The sequence below is a fragment of the Lethenteron reissneri genome, chromosome 26 (genome assembly GCF_015708825.2).
Source record: "Lethenteron reissneri isolate LAM-NWPU_2019-01 chromosome 26, ASM1570882v1, whole genome shotgun sequence".
Lineage (NCBI taxonomy): Eukaryota > Metazoa > Chordata > Hyperoartia > Petromyzontiformes > Petromyzontidae > Lethenteron > Lethenteron reissneri.
In genome coordinates, this window is record NC_083804.1 from 18,400,629 (window position 1) to 18,419,739 (window position 19,111).

General features: G+C 42.3%; 1 protein-coding gene across 4 annotated transcripts in view; it reads left to right on the top strand.

The window, feature by feature from the left end:
- The window catches only part of DYNC2H1 (dynein cytoplasmic 2 heavy chain 1), a 182,025-nt gene that overhangs the window by 155,559 nt on the left and 7,355 nt on the right, over nt 1-19,111 (top strand). For all 4 annotated transcript variants that reach the window (XM_061560348.1, XM_061560350.1, XM_061560351.1 and 1 more), the window contains exons 85-88: nt 2,722-2,885; nt 4,879-4,983; nt 15,719-15,835; nt 16,894-17,115. In XM_061560348.1, coding sequence (XP_061416332.1) covers nt 2,722-2,885; nt 4,879-4,983; nt 15,719-15,835; nt 16,894-17,115 — 608 coding nt within the window. The remainder of the gene's footprint in view (nt 1-2,721; nt 2,886-4,878; nt 4,984-15,718; nt 15,836-16,893; nt 17,116-19,111) is intronic.

Here is a 19,111-nt window from a genome sequence, read left to right on the forward strand (position 1 = left end):
CATGGGACCTCCTTTGCCAGTACCAAAATATGAGAATAGGTTTTCTCCTTTTTTCTGGCAACAAAACAGGTGTTAAGATTTGAAAACACCAAACTGAAACCTTTTACAAGGAATAATGTCTGCGTTAACCACAATACTTGTGGTCAGAATGCAAACAAAAAACGTACTCTGATAATATATGCATTGTCTTTGAAACGGATTGGTCCACACCAGAGACATCTTTCTTTTGAGCCTAGCGTCTAAACGGTGTTAGACCAGAGGACGCCAAAAGGTTTCAGTTTGCTGTTTTAACATCTTAACACCTTTGGAACCTCATTTGCCAGTAAAAAATATGATAATTGGTTTTTTACCCTTCAATCTGGCAACAAATCTGACACCTTTTTTGTGCATATATTATCATAGTTATGTTTTTTGTTTGCATTATGGCTGCAGGTATTGTGGTCTATGCAAACATGACTCCTTGTAAAAAAAAGGTGTCAGTTTTGTGCCAGATAGAAGGGTAAGAAACCAATTATCATATTTTTACTGGCAAATGAGGTTCCCATAGAATACTTGGAACCTCATGGTCGTACGTATCACATAGGGATTTGAGGGTAAAAACCAATTATCATATTTTTACTGGCAAATGAGGTTCCCATAGAATACTTGGAACCTCATGGTCGTACGTATCACATAGGGATTTGAGGGTAAAAAACCAATTATCATATTTTTACTGGCAAATGAGGTTCCCATAGAATACCTGGAACCTCATGGTCGTACGTATCACATAGGGATTTGAGGGTAAAAAAACAATTATCATCTTAACACCTGTTTTGTTGCCAGAAACAAGGGAAAACTATTCTCAATTTTATCGTGCTAATGTATGTCTGTATATGCATGTATGTGCTGAATATGTGTATGGGAGTAGCTGGTAGGCATGCGTTGAGCTGGGTGTCAGTCCCCTCCTCTTTGCTTTGTTCCCCGGAAATAAAAAATAAAACACCGTTTAGATGAGGTCCCGCTCGCTGCTCCCAGTCCCCTGAAAGCTTTGTTGTTGAAGGCTGCTCCTGACAGGAAAAGGTCACGTGAATCCACCCACTCAGCCAAACACCCCTATTCACACGTACACGCGCACAGATTCTTACAAATACGCGCACACACACAGATGGGTTCGTGCGCATATATACATGAATGCGCACCATAATTAATATGTACACGGATTCTTACATGTGAACATACACACTGATTCACATGTGCAAACAATATACGCTCTGATTTATATGCATGAACACACTTATTCTGACACATTCACACAAAATAATACACAGAATCATGCATCTCCATATGAACACCGGCTCTTATACACACACAGATTCATGAACATGCCATACGAACGCAGACTTTTACTTAATACGCACATGCGAACACACACTGATTCATATACTGTGCATACACATGAACAAACATGCACCCAATTTATACATATACACATTCTAACACAAGCACACAATAAGAGCAATAACTACTGTTCATCACTAAACGGCAGTGATGTCACCACGGCGCTTGTGCCAGGCTAGGTGCACATTGAGGTCACGTGGAGTGTCAAAGGCTTGGTGGTAAGAGGTCACGGGACAGACCCAGGTGCCATGGGTTGACTGAAATGACTGGCAGATGTACTACCTGTGCTCCTCACTGTGCCAACTTGCTGCGTTATAGCTGACTTGTCGAATGAAGACATTATAAGTCACACTCATTACACACAAACTGCTTGCTACAAATGAATCACAATACCTTGCTGATGTTGTGAAGGAGCATAAACCATCATGCAAACTCCGGTCATCCTCGCAGCGACTTTTGGCTAACCATCAAACAAAGACGATCACTGCATCGCAAAGCAATGTTTAATAATACTTGCCAGGACCTTTCCCAGCACACTGAGGGAGATACCCAAGTAGTATTTGCAATCAGTATGGTCCCCCTTTTTAAAAATTGGGACTAGAGCATCCTTCCAATCCTACAGAACCCGTCCTGTGGACCAGGCGGCTGTAATCATGTTACATGGAGAATTCTGCACACAAATACAACACTCCCTCAGTAGTAAGCTTGGTAGGTCATCTCAGCTCCGTGCTTTATATGGTCTCAGGCTCTGGATCACCCTCGGTACTTCCTCAACAGATGGCACATCAGCCAACTACTGACATTCACACACACAACACTCGTTCATGAACATACTAATTGACTCCCTGTACATTTACTCATATAGGCCCATGAACACAAATACATGATTTTCTTGTTGTTTTAAGCGTCATCCATAAAAAACGAATTCACGCACCCCTGGTACCTATAGCTCTTGTTCTTCTGAAGTACATCAACTCAGTACTTCTCTATTCCACACTGTATTTGGCTCCTTTGATCTGGTTAAACAGCAGTCTTCTTGAGCATGTAGGTGCTAGGTTTGCCTCCTCAGGTACAATAAACTGGGACATATCACATAGAGTGGGGGAAATAATATATCTCAAAACTGTAAGACGAAAGTACTACATGTAAATGGGTTGTGTTGTTATTCATATTACTGAAAAACACAGGACAATTAATGTGAAGTGTCTTGACTTTTAGGTTGCACGTAGACGCTATACAAGCTGAAATTGTATTGTGTTTATTGTAATGCGATTGTGTGTTCTAATGATGTGCTCTAATGATGTGTTATATTTAAAAACTGTGTTGCTGCTGGTGGTGGTTAAGGCTCATCATTGCCCTGGGAGCATGTGCGTGGCCTTCTCGAGGGCGCCGTCTACGGTGGCCGCGTTGACAACGCTGTGGATGCACAGCTGCTGCGTTCCTTCCTCTCGCGCTTCTTCGGGCCCCGCGCTCAGGGCCCCGCGCCTCCAGCCACCGCTGACCTCGCGGTGAGTGGGATGCCACCCCAAATCCCCCGCAAATTCCTCTGTTTCTCCCCCCGAGTTCCCCATTTCTGCATGCGCCCCTTTAGCACACTAAACATACGATTTGCCTACCTTATAATGTAATGACTTGTACTGGTAGGAACCAGCTGGTTCCACCAGCCCACAGGGGATTATTGTGTCCGTCCGTCGTGCATCCAAAAATGGGAGGGGTGGGGCTGGGTGGAGAGGGGAGGGTGGGGAGGGGCTGAGTGGGGAGGGGAGGGTTGGGAGGGTTGCTGGGTAGGGAGGGGCTGGTCACCCCGTGGTGCCCTTATAAAACTCAACGTTTTACCTACTCACGCCAGCTTGTGCCCACCCTCATAGTCGGCCATATTTGCGGAATACACCACGCCACCGTTGACCCTGGCCATTGACCGAGCAACCCAATGTTCCTACCAGCTCCCTCTGCAGGAATGTGTTCATATGTGTTCATATTTCAGCGGCATGATTTGAATCAATACTTTCTTGAGGTGGCTCAGGTGTCAGACCACTAACAGCCTGGGTTCAAATAGATGTTTCATCTTCCCATGATTCAATTGGGGTTCTTAGTTGTAGCATGTTGAAGGTCTTAGCCCACTCACCAATGCCAGCACAACAAAGTATAATTCTTTTATCATAGACGTTTTTGGGTTAGATCGCGTTATTAATAAATGTGTCTTAACCCTCCAACATTTATAAATAACGCGATCTAAACCAAAAAAACGTTATTATGAATAATATTGGTCGCGAAAGCCTACGTGTATAATTCTTTTTTTAGTTTTTCACTTATATCATCTCTGAAATTTAAAACAATTGGTCTGATTGCCATGCAACTCTTGTTCCCCTTCCCATTCATCCCAGTTCCATATCTCATTTGCCCCTGCATCACTGATTAGGCCACACTTAAACAAGAGGGCACCACATGGGGTACCACTCTATAAGGTGGATACTAAGAAGCAGGTCTTCGAGGTCAGATGTGATCTGTGAAACTGCTGCGGGTTCTTGCGGGAAAAGTGATGAGACGGTAGAGATGATTAGGTGTGGTGGCATCAGTGACAGTGTCGTGACAACCTCTTTTATAAAAAAATTTAGTGTACTCTTTGGCTCTTTCGGTAAAATCACGTAGATAGAAAAAATAACTAATAAATTACGACTTTTCAAAAGCAACACAAGCCATCGTCTTTAGGTGAAACAATACAGCAGGCGGACTGCTGAGGAGGAAATGTAGCGAGAGAGCTACTGCCACCAAGGGTTATATACGTTTGTGGTGGGTACAACCCAAGGGTAAGTGGGCGAGACTAGGGATGGCATGTAGCATAGTATCGACAAGGCTCGATTATTGCAACTCACTACTCTATGGGACGTCTGGCAAAAACATTATCAAGCTGCAGCTTGCACAACATTTTTTGGCACGTGTTGCGCCAAAGAAGATCCGACCATGTCCATCCAGTGCTTGCCAAGCTGCATTGACTTCCGGTTTCCGAATGAAAACATTATATGGTCGCATTGCTAATAATACAATATCTTGCTGATCTCGGCAAGGAGCATAAACCATCAGGCAAAGTCTGGTCACCCCCACAGCGACTTTTGGTTGCCAATCGAACAAAGATGGTAACTGTATCGCGTGCTTTCAGATACGCTCTGTGGCCATCTGGAATGTTCTTCCTTCCGACATTAGGAAGCCACTGAAGCTATGCACTTTTAAATCTATATTGAAAACGAATTTCTTTAGAACTGATTTTTGTGTTTACTTTATTGTCCTTCGCCCGCACATCCTATTCGCACGGTTGGCGACATACAGTGTAAAATAATTTCAACCTACATAAAAGCCACTCCAAATAGCTTCTTATGAATTAGGGGGCATCCCCCTGAATCCCTCTTTCCCTTTTGCCTTCGATTGTTTCCTACGAGTCGCCTGTTCCTCCTCATGGTCCCTTCGTGTGTCTCCTGTTCCTGTCCATGCCCCCCACGCGTGCAGGGTTACCGTGCCCTCATCGAGGCCCTTCCTGAGGAGGGACGCCCACGTGACCTTGGCCTCCCTGATAACATTGAGCGCTCAGCCCAGCGCAGCGTGAGCACCCAGGTAAGGGGGCAGCACGACTCGCACGCCAACCCACACCGTACAACTAACTCTAACCATTGCCACTGTAAGCTGAACCCCAGACAGACTTAGCCTGACTTAACATTAGCTACAGCCCTAATCCTTGACCCTGGCATGGAATTCGATGCAACTCATCAAAATGGTAGCCATAATCCTAACTTTAACCATTAATATTGTTCCATCCTGAAGTCTAACCCTTAATATTAGCCCTAGCCCCGGCCTTAACTATAGCCCTATTCCTTACAGTACTCTCTAACCAGAGCCCAATACCTCGACCTAACCAAATGATAAACCATAGCTCTACATCTCAACCTAACGCATCCAGACTTAACCATAACCCTAACACGAGCTTTATGAAAAATGTAGGAATAGATTTTCCCCTGGACCTAATAATAGCCAAAACTACAGTCCTTATAATTGCCCTATTCCTCACATCCTCAAACTCTATCAAATTCCACATTCTATTGCATGCCATGGTCACAGCATTCATTTTGTGCCCGTGCCTGTTTACTCATTTGAGAATCCAGCTTGCCTTTTTGCTTGGCTCTGGGAGATATCTTTGTGAAACTCATCCGCCCACCACCTTTCCCCTCCTCGTATGTCCTGATTGATGCAGGCCTGATTCGCTCACAAATGTTCCCAATTCACATTCAATTTTTTTGTTAAAGACTGTGCCTGCAATCTGTGAGTGTGGGCGGCGAACCTTGAATGCTTCAATCTTAAGCCTTGTATGGGCTTGTCTGTACTTGTATGTGTGTATATGTCTTTTTACTCATGTACCTGGGTGTATATATCTATATGGGTGTCTATGAATGTGTGCGTAACCTTTCGTATATGTATACTTATATGTATTTGTATAAGTGGGGAGCGGTTTGTGCTGTGAGTACACTGCACTACAATCGACTTAACCCAAGTTCAATTCCCGGCTAGCGAATACCATCAATGGCAAGTCGTATCTGAACCTGTTCTGTGTCAGCATGGTGCTGGCCACACTTTTACCCCAATTGCTGTGCCAACATAAATACGTGCTCACTATCAGAATTTTCTCCTTCAGTTTTTAACGCAAACCGCGTTTTGTCTTTTTATTCGCTGGGGTGGTGTGACAGTGCCCTTCATGCTTAACTATGATCTTGGAAACTTGGGTTCCATTTCCAGGAAAGCACATTCATGGTAATTTCATAACTGAACCTGTTATTGACCTCCCCATGGTCAGTTCAACATTAATTGAATGCCTGGTGAGGTGTGTATACAACAGGGGTTCACTAACTGCACTTGCAGTCAATAAAGCTAAGCAGGACATGTATTTTATTTGTATACGTGTGTTTATGCCATAATAATATGTATTTAATTAGACTCACTATAATAAATATTTCTCCAAAATATAATTGTGTAGTATGCAAATGGTTGGTTGTGTATTAGTTTAATTTATTTAAGTTTAACTAACAAACGGTAGTGCTGTCGTTAAGAGTGTTTATCTCAAAATCCCAGTCACTTATTTCAGACCACCATAACTTTGAGGATTAATATGAGCAGCACTGCACAAAGTTATCAGTGGTTGTTCTAAATTTTTTAATTAACTATCTATATCGATAAGTGGGGTGTCTTGTGAAACATGTAATACATCTCAATATACCCTCAACAGATTAAATAAAGGACATGCAGAAACTAAATAAGGGTATTTTTAAAATGTAAACCGATTAATACATAATATAAGCACACACGGAAGTGTGTGTCGAAGCACAGGATGTATCTAAATGAGACTTCAACACATTTATGCAATCAATTCGAATCAAACATGATTGGTGTCTTCCCAGTCACCGATGACTGCACAGAAAAGCCACTGTATAATACACTTGATATTTCTCTTCACTGTGCCAGTAACAGCTTATAAAGGTAATTCAAATCCAGAATATATGATTGACAGATGGCAACCACTTTTTTGTGAACTTGTGTGAGCACCTTCTCGTGTTTGGGTAAGAGAGGTTTATTGAAATAATACCGTGGTTTTGTGAAATCATATTCAGGGTTCATTCCCTGATGCAACGTAGCTGTGAATGAAGATGTTTTGGAAGGAAATGTCATCACCGCCTGAAATTAGTCAGATGCTTTGTTGTTCATCTGGTAAGAACATATAGGGAGCTTGTTCAAAAGGGAGTTGGTGAGAAAAGCAAATTTAGGAAATAGACAGTTGCACAAAAATTACATGATAATAGCACAAGCTAGATATAGCTGGTGATGACATCCACATATACATGAATAAATTATCCAATATTCACCTCTTTAATTACGTAGAAATGTGATTAAGAGATAAGGAATTCACAGTGGAAGACAAAACTTCAGCAAAACAAGGTCCGAGTTGACAGAACGGTTTATATTCATATTCTTGGTTCTTTCTGTAAAGTCACGTATAAGGGAAATAATAAAAATAAAACCATTAAATTCTCACGACGTTTCGATTGCAACACAAGCAATCATCATCAGGTGTGAACGGTTTATGTTACATTTTTTTACAATTGTATTAATATTTCTTCTGGTTTTTATCACAAGAGAGCCAACAGAGCCTCAGGCCTGCACTTCGAGGAATGGCCCTGGACGAAAATTATAGAGGACTGCATCAATAGAGGTCACTTAATTTTATCTTACATTTACATAAGATAGGGATGACATGTCCTTATGTTATGTTTGTGTTGTTTAAGCTATGTTTTATTTAGTATTTGCAAATTTAAACCTCAGAGCTGGGCTAGGCAGGGCTGAATTTAATTAAACCAAGAATGTGCTCATCATGATGTAGATGCAAATTGAAGGCACTGTATTGGTAGCGGTGTCCTCCACACGGACTCAAAATACCAACACAAAGCTTCTCTTTTGCATTATGGCACACACATGTTCACCCACGACGGTTGTATGTGAATGACCTGGTTCACTTATGATGCGGATCGTATATTTTATGGAAAATGTGAGTTCACGTTTTACACTCAACATTATTGTTACACATGGTAGGTATTTACAAATACATTTGTAGACCAAGTTTGAAAATCCAAAAAGTTGAAAATGTAGTTATATGCTCAGGAACATTATTACACAGCTCCTAGAAATGCATTATAAATGATCCGAAGAGTGAATTGATTTCACCTAATGACTGTCAACCTAATAATAGTCATAGTAATGCATTATTTTGATAATAGTGCTGTTTACTCCGGGGCATCTTAAAAACAGCAGGCCTCAACAGATATTACCTGTTCACCCCGATAGTGTACTCATTTAGTTTAATTGCTTAATTGTTTAATAAAGCTAGTGTTTAATGCTAAATATTTGCAATTTAAAATTATAGCATCCGTCTCAAGGTTCCTCAGCCTCTTCAATGCACCAAATTCATAATGGAATTTTCACCTGTAGTCGAAGTGTGCTTGTGTATAAGCGAGTTTAAATCGGTGCGTATCTTCGTTGGTGATCCTGAGACAGTTCTGAAATATGTACATTCCTATGGCAGGGCCATTCACTCCATAAGGCGTCCATTGCTGCTTGTCTAGAAAAAACTCAAACTGTTTGTGTCTATAGGAACAGTGCCAGTAACTGTGTAGAGAGTTAAATATATTGCACTTCTGTGTCTATACAGACTAAACGTGTGTGTCTGGAGACTAGATCTGCCTAATTAGAATTGATTTGTGGATAATTTTTGTTGCACTTAATTTAGCTGCGATCACCTTCCAGGGCACATTCTGCAAATAAGTGTTGCACGATATCGAATACCATTGCAGGCTCTTAATGGAGGACAGGCACAGAGTGAACAACTTTGCCGTTTGCACTGCTGATGAGAGTGCAGAATGGTATGTAACAGTGTAAAAGAGACACTGCAAAGCTGCTCGTAAGCAAACCCAAATAAAGTGAGCCACTGAACATTACATACTTGTGGTAACTTACACCGTAAGAATTGCCCTATTATTACAAATGTACTTTCACTTCCGGTCCTTCACATGGCAGGAACATTCACAGCTTGGTGGTATAGTGTGCGATGAAGGTGTTCTTTGGCAAACAGGCACAGAGTAAACTTCAAGAGGCTGGTGTAAGTATAAGAGGATTCTCGTAACAGGTTAGGATATCACTTTTGGTTTACAGTACAGCAGACCCTTGAATATCACGGGTTTATCGTTGGCGGTTTCGACCTATCGCAGGCAACCACTCTTTATAGACGAGGTCCTCAATATATGTCAGGTGTTAGGGACCAGAAAGTTGCGACTTATAATGAAACGATGTATAACGAGGACTTTTACTCAATAGGAATACATGGAAATGGCGGGTGGTATAGGGACCGTAATAACCTAAATATTGCCGATGCGACGCAAAGCAGGGCAATTTCTCCCATAAGAAACAATGGAATAAGGTAAGGATAGGGACCGTAACTTAGGGAAATATTGCGCACCTTATGTGTTCATACAACACATAACGTACATATTTATAAACAATTATGAGTTCAACAACCTTCAAACAGCGCTTATACTTATCAAACACTTTATTGGAAAAAAAATTGAGCATTTCGAAGCAGCCCTGTACACCTTAAAGTTTTATTTTTTAATAGAAAACGTATTTGTGAAATTGTTAAGCAATAAATTGAACAGAAAATCATTTTAGTGTAAAAAAAGCACAATCTTAAACAGGATTTTAAAAATATTTTACCTAACCTATAATTGTTATGATCTTACCTTGAGGAGTGGATTATTTCTGTTTGATTGGAGGTGTTGGGAGCAGATTAAACACCTGTCTAGGATTATAACCACTTTTAAATTATTTTCTTAAGTTTTTCTGGACTCTCCCTGTAATTTTAAATCCTTTATATTAAGTTCACTTGCTTGCTTGCTTAGGACCGTGCAAATCTTTCGGTCGTTTTTTATCCCACTTCCCGTGATCCCATCGAGCTGACATTTTCCACACAGACTCGTTGTGCGTGACAAGTAATGTTTGTGAAAAACATTTTCCCAAAATGTTACACTTTTTAGGACAAAAATATTTTATTTAATTACCAATTGCTTAATGCTGCCATGCAATCATCTGATCCATAGGTGGCAGCCATCTCAAGCCAGAGGACGAGAGGACTCTAGCCGCCACGCATATATATAGGATTTATAGTGAAAAACTTTTTTTTACGGGTTATACTTGTTACCATCTTGAAATGTTATCGTGCCTGAAATATGTAAAACCATCCACGGGCGGACTTGAATGGTTTCTCTTTCGCAGCTTCTTCCTCTCCAAACTCCTTTTTCAAGTGCTCATTCAAGCTTAGGGTCTTCTGAATGAGGGCGAAGCTGATCAATTAAAGACATCTCACTGTCTCCAGATGATTTACTAGTCAGTTTCGATGTAGTTTATTTGTTCACCAAAGTTCCTGTGCCTGATACCATTGCAATCATTGAAGATTTGATCCGGCAAGGATTAAATGCTGATGTACCAGCCCTGGTGAGACACTGCTTCACCAATACCCATTTCACCTGGAATGGAACATTCTACAAACAAACTGAAGGCACCCCAATGGGTTCTCCCTTATCTCTGGTTGTAGCCAATATTTTCATGGAAAAATTTGAGATGGACGCCATCCAGGCATCCACTCTATGCCCGTTAGCTAACTGAAGTAAAACTTGATTTGAAGCTTTTGTCACTGCAGGAATCCATACTCTTTGGTTCTTTCGGTAAAGTCACATAGGTAGAAATACAATAAAATAAATCACGACGTTTCGATCACAACACAAGCGATCCTCATCAGGTGGAACAACCACAGCAAGAAAATGCTGAGGTAGGCGGGAGAGCTGCTAAAACCAACACTATCATTAACAATTTGACTTCTGTCATCGAACCATTCAAGCAGCTCTCTCTAAAACCTTCAGCTGCTAGACCACCCAGATTGTATGGTCTTCCAAAAATCCATAAAGAAGGTACTCCACTTCGGCCCATCGTTCCCACTATCAACTCGCCTACCTACAAACTGGCCCGATTTCTGTCTGAGACCTTGCTTTCATTCACGGGCAAGACTACCTCAGCAGTACGTAACTCAGCTGACTTGGTCTCTCTAATCAAGGGCATCTCACTGTCTCCAGATGATTTTCTTGTCAGCTTTGATGTAGTCTCTCTGTTCACCAAGGTTCCTGTACCTGATACCTTAGCAATAATTGAAGACTTGGTCCAACATGGACTGAATCCTGATGTACCAACTTTGGTTAGGCACTGCCTTACCAACACTGACTTCACCTGGAATGGTACTATCTACAAACAAAATGAAGGTACCCCCATGGGTTCCCCCTTATCACCAGTGATAGCGAATGTTTTCATGGAGAAATTTTAAACAGATGCCATCCAGATATCCACCCTACGTCCTTCCTTGTGGAAGAGATACATAGATGACACTTTCGTCATTTGGCCACATGGTCTGCCAGCATTGAACCAATTTCTCAACCACATCAATTCCATACACCCATCCATCAAATTCACCATGGAAGTGGAGAAGGATGGTAAGCTACCATTCCTGGATGTTTTGTTTGAGAAGAGGCCTGACTGCTCGTTGGGACACTCCGTCCACAGGAAAGCCACCCACACAGATTCCTATCTAAAACCTGATTCCCACCACCATCCGGCCCAGAAGAATTCCCTCATCAAAGCACTACACCATAGGGCCCACTGCATATCCGACCAACACCACCTAGCCAGTGAACTGGAACACACCAAGCCCTCAAGATGAATGGGTACTTGGACCGCATTATTCGCAAAGCTGTTTCTCCAACCATCTCCTGAGAAGCCAATCAAAACCATACATTTACCATACATAGCAGGTGTTACCAAAAAGATTTCCAAAATCTTAAACAAACACAAGATCCAGGTCCGATTCAATACAGTACACAAAATCCGTCATTTAATCCCATTTGTGACGGAGGTCATTCTGGAGTCTACAAACTGAGTTGTACCTGCGGTAGCAGTTGTATTAGGGAAACGAAACGACATGTCTTGGACCGTGTCCGCGAACACAAGGCAGATCTGAAACACGGCAGAACCAATACCTCTGCCATAGCTGACCATTGTTATAATGCTGTGGGCTCACATGATATTGTTTATTTCGAGACCAAGGTACTCTGCAAATCTTCGGACTACTATCAAAGATTTGTTCATGAAGCCATCCAGATATATAAACATAGACATAACTTCAACCGAGAAGATGAATACAAATTGAACAATCATTGTAAGGATGTTATTAACCAGGTAATGCCTTAACTGGTGTGGTTGTTTCCATCATACCCGCCGGGTACTAGTAGATTTTCCGAGTTACTTTCCCTCCGTGTCCCACACTCGGCTTCCCACTTCTAGCCCCGTCTACTTCCCCCGCAACCTCACTTCTCCTCCCCCTAGCACTTACGCAGCCCCCCTTCCCCTGTCCCCCCCTCTCTCTCTCGCCCCTTGCCCCTCCCCCCTTTCTTACCTATATAACCTCTTGCCAACGGCAGCTATCTCGCCTACTTCAGCATTTTTTCTTGCTGTGGTTGTTCCACCTGAAGATTGCTTGTGTTGTAATCGAAACGTCGTGATTTATTTTATTTCTACCTACGTGACTTTACCGAAAGAACCAAAGAGTATGGATTCCTGCAGGCACGAAAGCTTCAAATCAAGATAAGTGTATAGCTTTAGAATTCTTAGGGTACACATTTACATCAATTGTATTGACTGTATTACAAGGGTCGGGGACAGTACACTTCCTAGTATTGACAAGTGCATTTTGTATTTCCTACAATTAGCATAGAGCTACACCATGCAGCAGAGATATGATCTGTTCTGAAAAGTAAGTGGTCTTGGGCAGAACACGTCGAAGGATGATAGCCGGTAGATAAGTCTAAACTTGGAATGGTAGACGGGAAAGAATACACCCAAGTGTACGTCCACCAAGAATATGGAGAGATGAAATTTGCACATGTGCAGGTGCTTGATGGATTGTTACCCTTGCAGGACCATGTGAGATGTATGTATGGTGATGGCTTGGGGAGGCCTTCAACCAGCAGTGGATTGGGCATGACAGATTATAATGACGATGAGACTGATGCTGCGGATTCACTACAGGTCACCCAGTTCTACCGTGCACAGTGTAATTGGCACACCTACAGTATTCCAGTTGGAGATTTTTAAAATGTATTATTTATTTCGTGGATCATTTCCGGAATACCACAATATCCTGGTTTTGAGAGGTTTTACTGTACTGCACAAGATTGTGGCGTTTCCACCTGTGGTGGGAATTTTGTTTCACTCCCTGCTCTGATACCAACAATGAGGATCTTGTAAATGGCGAATTGGAAATGCGTAAGAAATATAAACAATAAGAGGGTACTCAGAGTACTTACACATCAAAAGGCTCAGTTAAGGGATGCTATCGTGCTGACTGGCTTGTCTTGCTATAACGATAGCAATGGCAGCCCCTTAAAATGCCCCACTAAATTGGGCGATAATTGGTTTGTGATTGGCGGCGACGGCACAGAGTGCACTTGGCTGGAAATTGATGCAATTTGCCTTTCAGCATGGCAATGGGTTTTGAAAAGGAAAGACCCGATTGAAACAGCGTTTAATTTTAAAATTCAAATTACAGTCGTCTAAACGGGTGCCTATGTGAGCCGTGGCCTCTAGCTCCTCGCCTCTTTCGCGCCTCACCCTGACCCGACCATTGTAAAAACCAGCCGTGAACCAACCCCGCCAACCCCGGACACGCTCCCGCACTGCCGGTCTCACCACCAAGAGGCCTAAGGTGTCTACATTTATTAATTATCTATCCACGTGACGCTTCTCTTGGTATTGTCTGTTCATGTTTTGTCTGCATGCATTGTTTGTCAATGTATTGTCTATTGTATGCAGACAAAACATGTATGCAGAGAATTGGCCCAGTGGTAGCGCATTTTGCTGCTTTTTGCATTGATTTTTTGCAGCTCGATTTCGATTGGCCACCAATGCTGCCTACTTCACAGTGGACATTAAATGTCAAGTGATGTCATTGAAAAAGAGCAAGCCATCGTGTGTTAACGTCATGGTCCAAATTCGGGGGGGGGGGAGTGAACCCTAAATGTAGCCATTATAGCCCCCTTACTGGCAGACTAATGCCCACGTGCAGGCCAGTGCTGAGTCACCTTGCACTGTACATGGACAGCTACAACTGGGGGTCCCCTTCGAATGGTTTAAATGAAGCCTTTTTTTAGATGTTGAGGCATTTCAGAGCCTTATAAAAGCAGTAATTATTACCTAAATACATAACTGGCCATCCTTGAGGAACAAAACATAATTCGTTCCTAGGACCCGTTCGTAAGTCGGAACACAACAATGTCCTGTATTTAAACTCTTAAATCAGAAAAAAATACAGTACATTTGCATGTAACACTGTTAAAAAAATACTGTATAGTAAATAAAACATAAAATAAAGTTACATAAATAGAAATAAATAGCATTTTATTTTCACTTACCTTGAGTCCTGATGCTGGCTTACCATATTCTATCATAAAAAATAAAAAAATTTAAACATTCTTTTTACACGCTTTCTATTAACTCATCTCTGTTGTCGTATTCTCAAATCTTGTAACTCAATTTTAACCCACTTCCCAATGTGGTATCGACTGCAAACTTGGTATACTTATGGCATACTGATGACAATACTATATTCTACCATTAATAAAAAAATAAAAATATGTTTTTAAACATTATTTTTTGATGTTATGTTTCGGCTTGGGTCTAATTGTCAACGCTCAACTGACGTTGGCTGTAAATCACCATGGCCCCTGACGTTATGGCAAGCTTCGGGGCCACTTCCTGGAGCCGTGGAGTTTTGCCATTACGAGTAGGGTACATTTCATTAAATCGTGTTTTGAAAAAAGTATTTTTAAATATTACTTATTCTATTGTAGCCAGCACTATGCGCCATAGTGATCCATTCTATGTCACTACACGTGCATTGCTGGTCCATGTATTGGTAGTTCCAACATCCCAAGCCTCACTACAATGAGACCTAGAATGTCTACACATCCAATTGCCAGTCCATCAGTATGTATGTCTAATTCTAGATTTGAAGCTTTCGTGACTGCAAGGATTCATATTCTTAGGTTTTTTCGGTAAAGTCACGTAGGTAAAAATTTTAAATTAATAATATTTTATTTTACTTTTATTAATTTTAATTTTTTACCTACGTGACTTTACCGAAAAAAACCTAATAATATAGTATGTATGTCTGTCAAAATGTCTTGATGTATGTATATTAGTCCATATATATGTCTGCTGATCTCTTTTTGCGTGTATTTATTTACATGTGCACATCCTTTTGTGCATGTCTTCACGTATTATTTTTTCATCCGTCTGTTATGTCTGCCCCTCAGTCTCTATGTACATTCAGCTGTCTTGTGTGTACGTCTGTTTATCTGTCTATCCATCTGTGCGTGTTTTGGAAATTGGTGATGCCGTGGTATTGAACTGTGCCACAATCTGTGTGACCTGTGTTCGATTCCCAGACATGCACTACATCAGTGGCGTGTGCTATCTGAACCTGAGACAAGGGATCTATATTTTGTGGGCCAAGGTTTCTGTATTGGATGAGGCACCGATTCTGTGGCAGATGGCTCGATGGCTAGTAATTAACCGTTAACCATAACCTTAATTACAGGAATAACCTGACTCGGCTACTTGCCTTCATATCAGCCTGCGACCTCCCCCTGTCCCACAGGTGATTGGGCAGCTGAAAGCCATGATGCGGCCAGCGAGTGTTCACACGAAGTTTGACCGAGAGATGTGGTCACACGAACTCTCGCCTGTACTCAACCTGTGGAAGAAGCTTAACCAGGTTTGTGTGTGTGTGAGAAAAAGTATGAGGGTCTTGTGGGGAGTGGTAGTGCAGCGGTAAGCGCGCTGCGCTACGAACCTGGCGACCCGAGTTCGATTCCCGCTCACGGCCAAAACCAGTGACGATTATCTGAACCGGTCTTGGGCCTCCCCTAGGTTGACTCAGTCTCAAATGAGTACCTGGTGTGATATGTAAACATTGCCACTGGGGAGACAAAGGCGACTGAGCGTAGTGTTGGCCACCCACCCCCTCGTGTGCCGTGCCAGCCTTTATCGGTTCTCTCTAGCAACACTTGCCCCAACAGTCTATTAAGGCTACACGGGGGATCTTTGTTTTTTTGATGGTCTTGAGTGTGTCGGTGTATCTGAACATGTGTGAAGGAGAGCAGTGGTGGACTGGTTTGCATGCTTGCTACAAACCCATTGACCTGAATGTGAGTCCTGGCCAAAACAATAATCAATCGTAGCGGTATCTATACATGTCCTTCCCTCAGTAAATTCGCTTGTAAACAAGTACCTGGTACAATCTGTAAACATCAGCACCGTGGAAGACAAAACAGCCAGGCATGGTGCTGGCACACCACACCCTTGTGTGTTGTATCGACTTTAATCAGTGCTCGCTCACAGCATCCACCTCTACAGCCAAGCATGTGTGCCGATTGTAAGTGTGGGTTTATGTGTAGGTTTGTGTATATACAATGACAATATTTGGATTCATGCAGTGGTTAAATGCGACACACCTCAAGACGCTGTAAGTTATATATTTGTAGGCACGTTAATCATGTGTGTGAATGTGTGTATGGGTATCAACACAAACTGAAACATGCACACACATTTGGATCAATAAATTACAGCTATCATATGGTCTTTTAAAAGCACTTTGTTTGAAGCTTAAAACTCAGACAGAGGAGGACATACAGCTTCGATACGTAACTACACAATAGTGAGCGATTTGTTTATGGGTTGCACCCTCCTTCAAAACAAGCTCACAGTGGGTGTCCATGCGTGCCTGTGCCCCGAGCCTGCGTGTACCCCGAGCTTGCTTGTACCCCGGTGCAGGGCTCACAGCTGATCCAGCCACGTGGGGGAGAGGAGACATTGGTGCAGGAGGCACAGGCCCGTGGTCCCGTGGCAGTGTTTGTAGCACAAGAGTCGGTGGGGGCCCTGCGTCTGGTGCGGCGACTGCACGCGTCGCTCGCTGCGCTCAGCAAGCTCCTCCGTGGAGCCACACCCCTCTCTGCCACCACCAGCGATGTCGCCTCTGCGCTGCTGCGCCAGCAGGTAATGGCTTAATGCTCGGCACCAAAATGCTGCCCAACACCCGGATCTTGCCATCAGCACCAGTTTCTTGGTACACCAAACTTGGAGAATATGTATATCAGGATCATGGGATCAGTATTGTGGGAATCCGATCCAGGAAATTAAGTTTCAGGATCAGTTTCTTAAAATCTGGTTTAATCATCATTAGCTTGAGACACTGAATTTACGCGATATCATAATTGTGTCTTGGAATGTAGGTGAAATACACTAGATATTAATATTAATGTTTTGGTACTTTGCTCCAAAACAGAAGACTATAAAGCATTAGCTTGAGGTGCTTAATCCATGAGATACTCAGGAGCATGGGATCATTGTCTTGGGAATCGGCTCCAGGAGACAGGGCATCACGATCTGCAGGATAAAGGTCTTTGGAATTGGCTCCAAGAGATCAGGTTTCAGGATTGCCATAATCATATTCAGATCTAGGTGATCAGGCTTCTTGAGAAAGTGCCTTAAGGACGAGGATTTATGCGACCAGTTTTTGGATCTGTGCATTTAGACAGTATTCAAAAGACTCGGGTTTCAGGATCATTTCTGCCACAACTAGAATCTGGTGCATGATGTTTTAGGATTAGTGTTTTGAGAAACTGATTCAAATGATTGAGGAGATAGTGTTTCAAAACCCAAGACGTTATGTCTCCCTGCTCATTTGAGCTGTCCTATTTTTTTATTTAATAGGACTCTCTATCTTTCATTTTCTCCTTCACTACATATTTTCCCTCTCTCACACACACTTGCACTGTCTCTAACACAGAGACATGCCTATGAGGGTGGATAAGTGCATATAACACATACCCATCCCATCACACGCTTGTTGTTATTGACAATCTGATATTAAAGTACGGGTGCTGAATGAAAAAGCTAAAACGGCACTGCAGAAGCGACAAATGCAGGGAGATGCAGGGCACACAGCCACACTACAAACATAGGCTGTACACACAGAAAACCATTCAGAAGGCTGTACATACAGCAGACCAAACTTACAGGCCTTACACACATAAAATGTAATAGCTGGCTGTTCGGCATGTAACGATTCCCTCACTTCGTGATTCATTACAAGAATTGTTTTTTTCTACATTGTGGTCAATGTTATACCACTTTAGTGGCTGTAAAAGCTGCAACAATTACATATAATCCATAATACAGGTTTTTTTGGGTTAGATCACGTAAATATATAAATGTGTCGTTAAACCTGCCACCACCCGACACAGCCAATTAGTAAGGTTTGTCACGTAAACAGAACATCCTAATTCGTTACTAGTACAGCACACCAGTTTGTTGTAACATTTACACATAAAAAATAATAAATTCCTACATAGATGATTCCACTCATTTAACGTGAACATAGGAATACATGTGAAGAATGTTTTTTTAATTGAGGCATCATTGCGTGGCTACTATACAAGGCAGAGCAGATTGCCGACTGCTCGGACTCTATTTTCCGTGTCCGTATGCTACAGCAGAAGTGTAGAGGATTTTAACAGGACCTACATCTCTGCTTTCTTGAACTGGTTAAGGCCTATGATAGCATCAATAAGCCAGGGCTCTGGGTGCTTCTTCATGATTTTGGTGTCCGAGACCATCTGCTCACAATCATGAAGGACCTTCATGGTGATGGGCAGGCCCGGGTAAAGCTGCATGGCAGGATATCAGAGCCATTTTCTGTTCACTTTGTGGTGCGGCAGAGATGTCCTATGGCCCCAACACTATTTAACATCGTTTTTGACTAGACAGTTTCAGAAGCCTTCCATTTATGTACCGGTGGAATTCCCATCTGGTATAGATACAACAGGAGGCTGATCGATGCGCCGGTACGGTCAGGGGATGGCTCCTTATTGGTCAACGATATGTGTGCAGATAATTTGGTGATTACTGTCCACTCTGAGGAGTTGGAGATGCAAGTGCTGAACCTTGGAGCATGCTACTAAGGGGTTAATACGGTTGGCTACTATTAGTA